Consider the following 13718-nt stretch of genomic DNA (forward strand, 5'->3'; position numbering starts at 1 on the left):
AATTTTGTGTCACTTCCTTCTAATTTTAAGATACTTGCAGGTCACCTGTTGATTTTTAGAGCATTTCCAGGCTACTTTTTGTTCATTTGGTGTTACTTCCTGTTAGTTTTGGGGCATTTTTGTGTCACTTTCTTGGCTGCCATTGACAGTGCTAAATCCATTTTGACTGGGAGGGGGCGAATGAACAAATGTAACTGTGAACACGAAAGTGAGCAAAGTGCAGTAGATTGACATTAAATTTACAGTTTAAAAGTGCCAATGTCAAAATAGCATACGATTTTATTTGTACAGTATAAATGAGCCAGCCTGTCATGCAGAACAACCCTGCGGGCCGGACTGGACCCCTGGCGGGCCGCGACATTTGACACCCCTTCTTTAAAATATAGAACCTTGGTTTTCTTAGATGGCTCACTGCAGCTTCCTGTGAAACTCAATTGCCTGGCCAATAATCAAAAGCCATTGATATAGGTAAAACAACATTATTATTAGTTTGCATGAGGAAAAAAAGTCTTAATGAAATTCAGACATCAACAGTTCTTTCATCAATGAACTCTAAATATCAAACATTTTAGTGACTCTTCACCTGACATTTAAAAATCTTACAGACACTACGGTACTAAATTTGCCATCCATTTTGTACTTCAAAAATGAAGAAGCAAATGTTTGTCAGTTACATAAATCTTTATTGGTCCTTTTTCAAAAAAAAAAAACAAACAAAAAAAAGACATTTCAATTCATGAAAAATACATATTTTAAACTAGATTAGGTTTTTGAAATTGTATAATTATTCTGAAGTGCTTTAATAAACCCAAGTTTACACCGAAAGAGAGAGGGAAAAAAAAGGTAAATTGGCAAATTACTCCCTCGCATATTTCATTCCTAATTAGATTTTTCCCCGTTTATTACTTTAAAGTAGTGAAACATAAACACACACACCATAATAGAATTAGGAATGAATTCAGCAATGGGGAAGACGAGAGCTCAACAACTGTGACCATGTTTCTCTCTGCATTTCAATCAATATCAGTAAAACCCTTCAACCAAACCGGACCATTGGGTGATCCGCCCAGGTAGGAAGGTTGGACAGTGTCTCCTCAGTAGCCTTCTCTATGGGCCAACTCCAGGCCTTAAAGAATCCACACAGGTTCATTCCAACAATTTTGGAGAAGGTCTCTGCGTACAGGTTCATCTTTCCATTGTTGTCCTTTGGATAATTGCTTATTTTGTGGTAGGCCGCAAACACCTTCTTGAAGGCATCCCAGCCAAATCTTTCCTGGAGCTATGTGAAAAATAGGGCACAGGTTTCAACCATCAACATCAGTTCAGAATGAAGTGAACAGTTGTGGTAAAGCTTTGCAGTCACATTCTATATGCCTTATTATTCATGATGAGATGCGAGTTAAACATTGTTTATTTACGCTCACTCACCTGCAGGTATGTTTCAAGAGCCACCCACACCGCCCACTCACTGAGTTGCCTGCCCCCTTTTACAAATTCCTCCAATCGACTCTTTCTTTTTTCTGAACTGACATCTCCATGGGCCTGTATTGAAGAACCATTAATGTGATTGCAAAATAACAATTCTATCGTAGGGATCATTTGAAAAAGAAAACAATTGTTCACCTTTTCCCTGTTGATTCCTAACACTTCCTCATGAATGTACACTGACCAAAGGTTGCATGTGCACTCTGTGGTATGCGGCCGAAATTCCCAGCAATCTCTCTGCTGGTTGTGTCCAAGCTCGTGGATTGGTCCCCACATGCCTTTAGACTTGATATTTTCAATATCGACCACTTCATTGGCCGAGGCCTTGTGCATCATGATGGGGTATCCTGCGTGCATCCAACCTAAATAGTAGGGGGAAAAAAACAACAATGGTATATGTTGTAACACCAAGATTGTTTAAGAATCCATAAAATTGGTTTACAATGTTTGGTTCCCTATTTTATCATTAGTATTGAGTTATAGGGTTAGTCCTATAGTTATTTTATGTTTTACTTAAAAAAAAAAAAAATCCTGGTCAGCTGCTTGACACTGAGAATGGAAATCTGAGTGTCCTATTGGTCCGAACAGTTTTTATGTATCACATGGGAGTATGTTATGTTATGCTTTTAATGGACAGCATAAAACAGACTATTTGGCTAGTAAAGATTTTGGTTTTGCTGTGAGTAATGAGAACATTACTGGCACTTAACACACTGTGTTGTCACTCAACGAGATAAACGGATGAAAGTTCATGAACTCTTCAAATTTTAGGCAAATGTGAACTGAGTGCAGTGTATTTGTGTTTTTTGGGCAAAAAATTGCAAAGTAAAATAACTCACATGAACTCCATCCATCATCTACCACTTAATCCGAGGTTGGATCGCAGAGGCAGCAGCTTTAGCAAGGAAGCCCAGATTTCCCTCTCCCCAGCCACTTCAAACAGCTCCTCCAGCGGGTTCTCAAGGCTTTCCCAGGCAGCCAAGAGACATAGTCTCTCCAGCGTGTCCTGGGTCGTCCCCGGGGCCTCCCACTGGTGGAACATACCCGGAACACCTCTCCAGGGAGGTCTCCAGGAGGCATCCGAACCAGATGCCCGAGCCACCTCAACTGGCTCCTCTCAGCCCGGAGGAGTAGCAGCTTGACACTGAGTCCCTCCCGGATGACCGAGCTTCTCACCCTATCTCTAAGGGAGAGCTCGGACATCCTGCGGAGGAAACTCATTTCGGCTGCTTGTATCCGGGATCTTATCCTTTCGGTCATGACCCACAACTCATGACCATAGATGAGGGTAGGAATGTTGATCGACTGGTAAATCGAGAGCTTCGCCTTTCAGCTCAGCTTCTTCTTCACCACTACGGACCTGTGCAGAATCTGCATCACTGCAGACGTTGCAACGATCCGCCTGTCAATCTCCCGCTCCCTCCTACCCTCACTCGTGAAAAATACCCCTAGGTACTTGAACTCCTCCACTTGGGGAAGGATCTTATCCCAGACCCAGAGAGGGCACGGCATGGCACGCCACAATTTTCAGACTGAGGACCATGGTCTTGGATTTGGAGGTGCATATCTTCATCCCAACCTCTTCACACTTGGCTGCAAATCGCTCCAGTGAGAGTTGGAGGTTACGGCTTGATGAAGCCAACAACATCACATTATCTGCAAAAAGCAGAGATGCAATGCAGAGGCCACCAAACCGGACCCCTCAACGCTTCGGCTGCACCTAGATATTCTGTCCATAAAAATTAATTAAACTAATTAATTAACTAATTGAAAAGAATCGGTGACAAAGGGCAGCCTTGGTGGAATCCAGCCCTCACTGGGAACAAATTTGACTTACTGCCGGCAATGCAGACCAAACTCTGACACCGGTTGTACAGGGACCAAACAGCCCTTAACAAGGGGCTTGGTAACCCGTACTCCCGGAGCATCCCCCCACAGGACTCCTCGAGGCACACAGTCGAACGCCTTCTCCAAATCCACAAAACATGTGGACTGGTTGGGTGAACTCCCATGCACCCTCGAGGACCCTGCCGAGGATGTAGAGCTGGTCCACTGTTCCACGGCCAGGACGAAAACCACACTGCTCCTCCTGAATCCAAAATTCGACTTCCCGACAGACCCTCCTCTCCAGCACCCCTGAATAGACTTTACTGGGAAGGTGACGAGTGTGATCCCTCTATAATTGGAACACACCCTCCGATCCCCCTTCTTAAAAAGGGGGACCATCATTCCGGTCTTCCAATACAGAGGCACTGTCCCCGACGTCCACGCGATGTTGTAGAGACATGTCAGCCACGACAGTCCCAAAACATTCAGAGCCTTTAGGAACTCGGGGCAGATCTCATCCACCCCTGGGGCTTTGCCACCGAGGAGCTTTCCAACCTCCTCAGTGACTTTGACCCCAGAGATAGGACAGCCCACTTCGGAGTCCCTAGACTCTTGCTTCCTCAAAGGAAGGTGTGTCGGTGGAATTGTGGAGGTCTTCGAAGTATTCTCCCCGACGACTCATGACGTCCCGAGTTGACGTCAGCAGTACCCCATCTCCATTACATACCTGTTAAGTTGTAGAAATTGCAAATAGGGAGATTTCTGTTTGCCAACCCCGATGACGCGCGCGCGCGACAATCGCTAAGACAAAATGCAACCATTTTTTTTCAAGTTCATTTTGGTCACAACACTTGTGTAAAAATTAACTACACTGTCAAAGAACCTCTTTTTGGTGGCATCAGAGATAGTCTTCAACTTGCTCCATGTATTGTCTGGCATCATGTGATACTGCTATGTTGCCTGTGTCATGCGAGTTCTCTTTGTTCCTGTAATCAACATCTAGGATATCCTCAGCTTTCCTGATCACATCCATTTGCACAAATTTGGACATCAGCTTCCTCAGCAGCCTCTTCATCTCATCAACCATCACTCCAATTAGGGTTTCGTCAGACTAAATCAGCAAGATTAAAAACATTAATTACATCATTTAGAAAATTAATCATATTTGTTTTTAAAAGTATCTTTGTCATGGCAGTTTTTTAATTGAATTGTAACCTAGAATTGAAACTTTATATTTTTTGTTTCAGCACAGTAATAATGATATAATGTAATAAAGTGTATAGTATACACTTTAGCTTTAGCATAATAGCGAATCTAAATGATTAAACTTCAAGTAAGTAACGATATGCTTTCTCACTTAAATTCATATATTGTGGGGGTAGGACCGCAGTGGTTTAATATTCCATGATGTTTGATCCACGAAAACACAGAGTAAAGCAGCGACTTCTTCCTCATCGTTCTCCCATCATTAGCTCTAATGCTATTAGCATTAGGCTAGTTAGCTATCGCTGGCCGGTAAGACTTACGGCAATTACGTTGACGAACGTCGTTTTTCCCGAATACTGGAGGCCGACCAGGGTCAGCTCCATCTCTTCCTTCCAAAATAAAGACTTGAACCAGTCTAAAAGCCGGTTTATTAGTGCCAGCATCTTGGGAAGTCGGTGGTGCTTCGCCTCTTCCCTCTCTGTCAGATTATTGGTTGGGCTTTTCCAGCTCTGAAGGGGAGTGAGGGCGGGGAAGTCGGAGACAGCCAGGCTATTCGTTGTTGGTCACTTTCCGAATCGGGCCGAATGGTATCGTTACAAAACGGTGACAAACAAAAACGTAAAAAAAAAAAAAAAAATTGACATTTTTGGAAAATCGGGAGATTTGGCTTTCTAATCGTGAGGCGTGAGCATTGGGGTCAAAATCGGGAGTCTCCCGACCAAATCGTGAAACTTAACAGGTCTGCCATTATGCACTCTGTTAATGGTGCACTGCTTTCCTCTCCTTAGACGTCAGATAGTGGACCAGAATTTCCTCGAAGCCGTCCGGAAGTCATTTCCATGGCCTTACCGAACTCCTCCCATGTCCGAGTTTTTGCCTTGGTGACCACCGAAGCTGCATTCCGCTTGGCCAGCCGGTACCTGTCAGCTGCTTCCGGAGTCCCATACGGTAAAAAGGCCCGGTAGGCCCCCTTCTTCAGCTTGATGGCATCCCTTACCGCTGGTGGACAGCTGGTTCAGTGATCCCCGCCACGATAGGCAACAAACACCTTACGGCCACAGCTCCGATCGGCTGCCTCAACAATGGAGGTGCGGAACATGGTCCGCTCGGACTCAATGTCCCCCACCTCCCCCGGGACAAGTTCTGCTGGAGGTGGGTGGTAAAGTTCTTTTTGACAGGGGATTCTGCCAGATGTTTCCAGCAGAACCTCACAATACATTTGTGTCTGCCAGGCCTGGCCAGCATTTTCCCTCGTCATTGGAGCCAACACACTACCAGGTGGTGATCAGTTGACAGTTCTGCCCCTCTCTTCACCAGAGTGTCCAAAACATGAGGCCGCAAATCTGATGACACGACTACAAAGTCGATCATTTAACTGTGGCCTAAAGTGTCCTCGTGCCAAGTGCACATATGGACACCCCTAAGTTTGAACATGGTGTTCGTTATTGACAAACCGTGACGAGGACAGAAGTCCAATAACAGAACACCGCTCGGGTTCTGATAGAGAGGGGGCTGTTCCTCCCAATCAAGAGAAGTGACATTCCAAGTCCCAAGAGTTAGCTTCTGTAGCAGGGGGTCGGACTGCCAAGCCCCCGCCTTTGGCTGCCGCCCAACTCCCAAAGCACCCGACCCCTTTGGCCCCTCCCACAGGTGGTGAGCCCATGGGAAGGGGGACCCAAGTTTTCTTTTCGGGCTGTGCCCGGCCGGGCCCCAAGGGAACAGGCCAGACCACCAGACGCTCGCCTTCGAGCCCCACCTCCAGGCCTGGCCCTAGAGGTGGGCCCCGGTAACCCTTGTCCAGGGAAAGGAACACTGACTCCATTTGTGTTCATCATCATAAGAGGTTTTTGGAGTCATGCTTTGTCTGGTCCCTCACCTAGGACCTGAATGCCATGGATGACCCTGCCAGGGGCATAAAGCCCCAGATAATATAGCTCTTAGGATCATTGGGACATGCAAACCCCTCCACCACAATAAGGGGATGACTCACAGAGGGGCTCACAGGGGCAGATAAAAATAAACAAATAGATGATTAACCCTTGAGAGTCGAAGGACGCGCCGGCGCGTCCTCAGCGCACGTCGTCTTTGGCGCGCCCTCACGTTTTAATTACGTCACCCACATGCCGTTGGTTGGTCTCGTTTTAAAGTGCGGAAGTTGCGGTTTACTCTCGTTATTATTTGAAGTCAATCGACCAAGTAAAACGTGAGATATTGTCATTTAAGTTTTATAGTTTTATTGTCCTCTCAAAAAAACATTAAAACGCTGCATGGATCATTTGTTTATGTCTATATTTCCATCATTTCTTGTCCTTTTTCAAAACGGAAGCTCCATGAAAAAAACACAAATCAAACGAACCCTTTCGAAGTCACAGTGGAAGCACAAAATGCGTTTTTTTTATAAATATAACTGCCGTGCGAGGTTCCACCGAACGAGAGGGAGGAGTGTTCTGAAGCAGCGAGGTGGAAAGCGACAGCCGTTTGGATCGAGCAGCGACTTTGTGTGACTTTGAGAATGAACGGAAAACTAAATTTAGCGCAAGCAATTGTGCTTTTTGATCAACTTGAGGAAGAGGATGGTCCAAATTCGTCATCATCGTCTTCTTCGGAAGAGTCCTCGAGTGAAGATAGTGACGGATTTGAACACGTGGGTGACGCCATCGACGAGCAGAGGTAAGCACACTCACTTTTTTTTTTCTGCTGAAAAAGTTTCTTTTGAAAATTTCTTTTGATATTGCAAGACAAAGTTAATTTTGATGCAATATAAGTGTGTGTTTGTGTATATAATAATAAAATGTGCATATCAGACCAAAGTCGTACGTTCACTGTGTGTATCCCAGGCAGGAATTTATAATTTGTGGTGTTCTTCTTTCTATATGAAGATTAGGGATGTAGCACATATTCAGCTATGGTATTCTTTCTATTGTCATACATATAGATTTCCATTATTATTTATTGCTGTATATATTTTTATTTTATACTTTATTATTTTCATAAATACTAACTTTTTTTTCCATGTACATTTATAGTGACAATGAAAGTAAAGTGAAATGAAAATGGAAGGGTGGAAAGAGGACCGACACCCCATGGAAGTGTGGGCTGTGTGATGTAGCCCTGTGTCTAATTCCAGGACGAAACTGCTTTTAGGAGTGGCATACCTGAAAAAAATTTAACTTGTTTATTGTAAATATTTTTGAAAATACTTTTTTTCCCAATGTTATATATATATATTTTTTTTTCCCACAATCAGTCTTCTCAATTTGTGTATATAAATGTGTGTTCAAGAAACTTGATTGTGGGTACATAGTTTTCATCAGGTGATGGGCCGCAATACCTAAACTCATAAAGAGATGGCCTCTAAACACTTTTTGTGTTAGATGGTATATATTTTTTCACTGTTCTTCACTGTTTGGTCTGCTGTATATAACCTGTTTTGACTAGAGCATGTATAAAGGCAAAAAACGCCTATGGCTATACCTGTTGTTTATGTTGGATTGTCAAATATAAGACTATTTATTCTAAATTTTTTTGGTTGAATGTTCATCCTAACATGTTGAATAAATATTACAAAGTTTCAAAACGGTTCGCTACGCATGTTTGGTTGTCAATTGGACATCAATATTAAACATTTTGACAAAACGATTTTGGAATTTTTGGTCTTTTTGGGCCCAAAATGATGATTTATAATTGGTCAGTGAAGGAAACAACAGTTTGGACATGAAGTTCAAGGTGTCACAAAAAAAGGGACCAAACCAGGCCATCGTAAACAATTCTTTGAAATATAAAGGCAACTTCAAAGGCATGCAAAATCAGACAAAATAGGCCCAGACCTTAAAGGGTTAACTAGTTCAAATTTGGAACAATATACTGAGTTGAAAAAGCTCAGCCATGAACTATAGCCTAAAACAGCTCATTTGCACATTTGGGAACTGAAGTTTAAACTAGTTAGCATAGGAAATTAACTTTCACAACAAGGCGTACTTTCATTCATCTTCTGAACTGCTTTTCCTACCATGTGAAATCTGCACATCTGCTACAAAGCGTTCTTTGCGAGGAAATGTGTGTTGTTTGGCAGCCAGATCAGCAATGCCTCTCATGATTGCGTCCCAGAGTGTTGCCAGCGTATCTGGTCTATCTAGTTCCCGGATGATATCTGACGGTACAGTGAGTACGATATTTTCAAACTCCAACTCTGCCCAAGGGGAAGGAGCTGTTCGCAGCACAGGCCAATCAGCCAGTTTTGTCACACCTGTAAAGAGCAGTATGTAAACAGTATGTTTAAAAAAAAAAAACATGCAACAAGTACAGTATGTGCAGAGCAACTGGGAAATTTGTAATGTCCATGACAGGCCAAAATTTGGTGAGGCACATTCCGTTACCAGGATTCTTGACTGGTTTTCATTTGATTGTCTTAAACATACGAACGAGAAGTAGTCAAATACAAGTAGAAAAGTCAGACAAGACCAATCATGTCCTACTCACCAGATTTATAATAAGGTGCTTGCACAGCTACCTGCACTATGATCTCAACCCCTTCGACTTGAGTTTTAGGCGGGGCCACTAAGTAGATGAGACCTCCCCACAGGTTCCACACCTGCATCATCTCAGTGTCAATGGGAAATTGCTCGGTAACACTTGGGGCTCTTTTCAATTCGTCATGCTTCAGGTAGTCCGTTTGGCAACCTATTTGGACCTGTAGCAGAAGACAAAGGATTATTTTCCAGAAATTATTTAGAATTAATGCACACTGAGATTTTTCATGTAGCCCATTCATAGATTTTCTGTACTAATTGTCTTATGAGAGTTGCAGGAGCTGAAGACATTTTATCATCATCATATCATGATATCAATACCCCACGACATAGTACATTTTTATTTACTTGGTAAAGTATATTATGACAGCCCCCTAGCTCCCTCTCACTCACTTTAGTTTTGAACTGATATGAAACTGAACTGTGAAAATTGTTTAATGCAGTGAGTGGTGGTGCAATTATCCAGTGTAAACAGAAGCAGCACAGTAGCATACATATTGTTTTGCAAATGTAAAGATATTTAATTATCTACTCGTACTTGTGAGTTGTGGTTTTGAATCTTAAGACTGCTGTATATTAGGTTAGCTTAATATCATTAACAATGAATTAATATTGATATTGGAACGAGTTGTGTTGTCTGTGTGGGGGTATATGTGTTTCTATTTTTAATTGCCTTGCATGGATTACTCATGTATGGTCGGCAGGAAGAGCCAATTGGTAGGGACAACTTGAGGCTGATTGGTGATACTACTATGGCATGATAATCCCATTAATGTGGCACGTCAGCCCAAATTGGGTGTCATCTGGTGGCTAGAATGTACATTGAAGGAACAGGTCTATTTATGGCAATAATAATGATAGACATGTAAAATCTTGATACAAAGATTTATATCGCCAAATAACGAGAGCTATAATAACAACTTTTCTGAAAACGCTATCAATATCAATATGGCACGAAAATGTTGGCTCATAACATAAAGCTGTCACTTTAGCTTGATTTTGGATTGAGAGATGCATCATGAAAAAAAATAACATAATAAATCATAGTAATCTTTAATATTAGTGTATTTGTGAGCCATACCTTCCATCCCTTCTTCACAATCTGCGTAGGCATACCTATGTAGGTCCTCATACCATGAGAGAGATAGAGACCAGTACTGATCCACTCTTCGTTATCTGACACATTAACACAAACACATGCATTTTGATATAATATAGCAATGTATATATACTTTAGTTGGAACCTCAACTGATCAGACAAGGGCTTACCTGCCGTGTTTATGTTTACTGGAATCCTCCGATTATAGACAACAGGCAACACAGGGTTCTGCTTGATGAGGTAAGGCAGCAGCCTGTCAGGATCAGGGCAAACCTTATACACTTCTGCACCCACGTTGAGTAGGAGATGGTCTTTGGGATTTTTGACTGGGCAGGTATCACACACCTAAAAAATAGATTAACAGGGAGGTAGTTAAATGCTTGCATGAACGGACAATTCTTTTACAGTATATGATTATACAGTACATCAATAATCCACGATTAAAATCCTGATTAGTCCAATGAGTTTTTCATTATGCTATAGACCAACCTGAGGAATGCTTGATTTCTCCAGGACGTGTGTAAGGGTTGACAGGACCTGAGCGTATGAACAACGGTCATGAGCATCCATTTTTAGAAAGGCGGCACAGTCCTTTCCAAGTTTTTTAAGGCATTGCTCCTCATGTTTGGTAAGATCTTCTCCTTCAGTTACATGAGCAGCAAAACGTTGTAGAATGTGGTGGAAGTGGTAGTTGTCCTTGCTAATCTGGCTTGGCAGATGTGCTTTATAGTGACCTCCCTGTATGGTTTCACGCAAAATGCTCAAGCCCATTTTGTTCAGGATCTTGTTTCCTGCAATTACAAGTGGATGTTCCGCATGTACTGAATCAGATGAAAGTATGCTACTAAAATCAGAGGTGAGAAGAACTTAATCACTCTTGCGGTAATACCTGCGAAATCTGTCAATGGATTTTGGCCATTGTGTGACTGTGCCCACCACCAAGCATGGCCACCAATCAGAAGGCCTCCTCCTTCTGCCACAAAATTTTGAATCTCATGCATGTGTTTGTCACTGTAAGCTGAACACACAAACACACTCAGGTCTTTCCTGAAATCACTCTTTTCACACTTCAACCCAGATTTATTTAGAATGTCGAGGGCGTTATGTTGCAGAACGCCAACAGTGCCTCGTCGGCCGTCATCCAACCACTGGATAGCATTGGTCCAAAATGTCTCGAGTTCCTGGGATTTACCAAAAAGTGTGTTAATCACATCACTTCACAGATCAACACATATAGAAATAGCACATACTAATAAACAACACTGATATTATCAATACTGATTAACATTACCTTTCGTCCAAGAAATGCTTCATGACTCACAACAACAACACGTCCAAGTCCATAATAGGTGGCTGCCAGGAATGGCCGTTTGTCTTCGGTCATTCCAATAGGGAAGGCGAGCCGTCCGTGAACTAGAATCTCAGAAGCCAGCGCACCACCCGTAATATCAAACTCAGATACCCCTTGAAGTAGGAATGCTAGATCCACCTCAACTTCCTTTCCCAGTCTGTATTTAAATAACAAAAATTTTATCAGTCAGAAGGCCATTAAAACAAAGAACACAATTACTCTATATAAGCAGTAAAACTAAATACAATAGAACATATGTATGTGCCGTAAATCTTAGCATACACAGCCCTATTTCTTTTGCAATTGCAAAACAGTAACAATGAAGGATAATTTAAGAGTTGGATGAATAGTAAAATTACTAAATAAATAAAATAAAATAAATAAATGAATAAATAATGATACATACACCATATACTGAAAATAAGTTCACTTAAAAATTACTGTATTATATTAATTATAGTAAAGAAATATTCAAATTTACATACACCACACGCATCCATGAGGCTGGAATCTGAGGATAAACTGGCAACAGTTCAGCTTCAGCTGGATGTTCGGAGAAATATATCCCAGACACAGCAGAAACTTTATTCCCTCCAAAGTGAAGCAGCGTATTCTCCTTGGGGTGGTTTGCAGCCCAATGCCACGCTTGCCCTCCAATCAACACTCCACCACCATTTTTCAGAAATACCACCAGGTCCTTCTCATCTGTATTAAGGCTGTAGGTGTCTGTTACATACACACCAACATCCAGATTCTTATGGAATGCACCCACAATTTTAGCTTGGAACCGGGATTTGCTGAGATTATCAGCAACTGCTTTGACACTGTTGTTGACCCCCACAGACGTATTGCGTGAGCCATCTCCTCTCAGCCAAATCAGAGCATTTTCTACCAGTGTGTCAAACTTTGTCAAGTACACCTCATGTCCCAGGACCACAATTCTTCCAGAGCCATACTTGGAGGCAGCCACCAGGACATGGCCTTGGCTGTTCACTACCAAAGGAATTGCATGTTCTCCTGTCAGCAGTAGGGCGCCGGGAACAGAAGAGCCACGGAAGTCCAGCTCTTTCAAGCCTTTCATCAGGGACAAATAAGCACCCTCATCGTGACTTTGTTCGGTCGACATGGCGTGAAGTGAATCTCTGCAAGTACTTCAAAAAGAAAACGAGGAATTAACATTGATAAAGAATAGTTAACAGATATTAGTGAACTATATTAAAATACACAGCCCAATACATATCTGAGAAGTTACACCAAAAGAGTTATCACAAATACATGCTGTTACCTGTCAGCTCGCACCTGAAGCCAAGGAATTTACAGCAGTGATGTGTGTATTATATTTTAAAGCAGTACAACAGGGGCGGGACATCAGTCAGCACGAACCACAGACAGCCTTCCAACAAAGGCTATTATTGGACAAAACAGATGATAACAAACCTATCAGGATTCTTCCAATTTGATCTTTTTCTTCAAGGGATACACCCAAGCATCCAGTCCCATAAATGTACTACCGTGGAGCAAGCCTCATGGACATTAAGCAGACTTGCAATGAAGTCTATCACTACCTATCCATAAATAGAATTTGCAAAAAACCTTTGCAAGGCTGCAGTCTTGTGAAATGAATGCCTTTCTGACAGTGACCATCAAAACTGTCTTTAAGGATATTGTGCATGTTTGACAAGGTCAAAGAATTGTCTTGTAAACTACCGGTTAATATTAATTCATTCACTCCCAGCCATTATTCACAGGTCATCCCCTTTCAAGCGCTATGGAATATTGTGTTCTGAGGCTTCATGAACACAGGCCGTACAAAAGAAAGATTAGATTCCCATCTTTCAACATAAAAAATTGGTTCGTTGTAATCTTTTTCGGTAGAGCTGACTTTTAGTGGTCCTTAACTGAACCTAACCTAATTGAAGTACAGGCAAGGCTAATATTAGTTGTGAAGTTCTGTGTTGAGTGACTCTTAACCTTACATTTAAAAATCTTACAGAAGTACATGCAAGGCTAATATTAGTTGTGAAGTTCTGTGTTGAGTGACTCTTAACCTTACATTTAAAAATCTTACAGACACTACAATACAAATTTTGCCATCCATGTTCTACTTAAAAAAATGAAGAAGCAAATATTTGTGCGTTACATAAATGTTTATTGGTCCTTCTTCAAAGGGAAAAAAAACATTTAAATTCATGCAAAATACCCATTTGAAATCAGATTAGTT

The 13718-nt window shown here is 42.0% G+C and overlaps 1 protein-coding gene across 1 annotated transcript; it reads right to left on the reverse strand.

Moving 5' to 3' along the window:
• Positions 1 to 671: 671 nt before the first annotated feature.
• Positions 672 to 12851, reverse strand: LOC130917538 (TRPM8 channel-associated factor homolog). Its single transcript, XM_057839059.1, has 12 exons — positions 12783 to 12851; positions 11983 to 12648; positions 11438 to 11654; positions 11036 to 11327; positions 10636 to 10937; positions 10317 to 10491; positions 10129 to 10223; positions 8998 to 9208; positions 8528 to 8764; positions 1624 to 1847; positions 1429 to 1542; positions 672 to 1279 (listed from the first exon to the last, which is right to left on the reverse strand). Exons 2-12 carry the CDS (start codon positions 12621 to 12623, stop codon positions 1037 to 1039), a joined length of 2751 nt encoding a protein of 916 aa, XP_057695042.1. The 5' UTR covers positions 12624 to 12648; positions 12783 to 12851; the 3' UTR covers positions 672 to 1036.
• Between the last annotated feature and the right edge of the window lie 867 nt (positions 12852 to 13718).

Source organism: Corythoichthys intestinalis, chromosome 6, assembly GCF_030265065.1.
Source record: "Corythoichthys intestinalis isolate RoL2023-P3 chromosome 6, ASM3026506v1, whole genome shotgun sequence".
NCBI classification, from domain to species: domain Eukaryota; kingdom Metazoa; phylum Chordata; class Actinopteri; order Syngnathiformes; family Syngnathidae; genus Corythoichthys; species Corythoichthys intestinalis.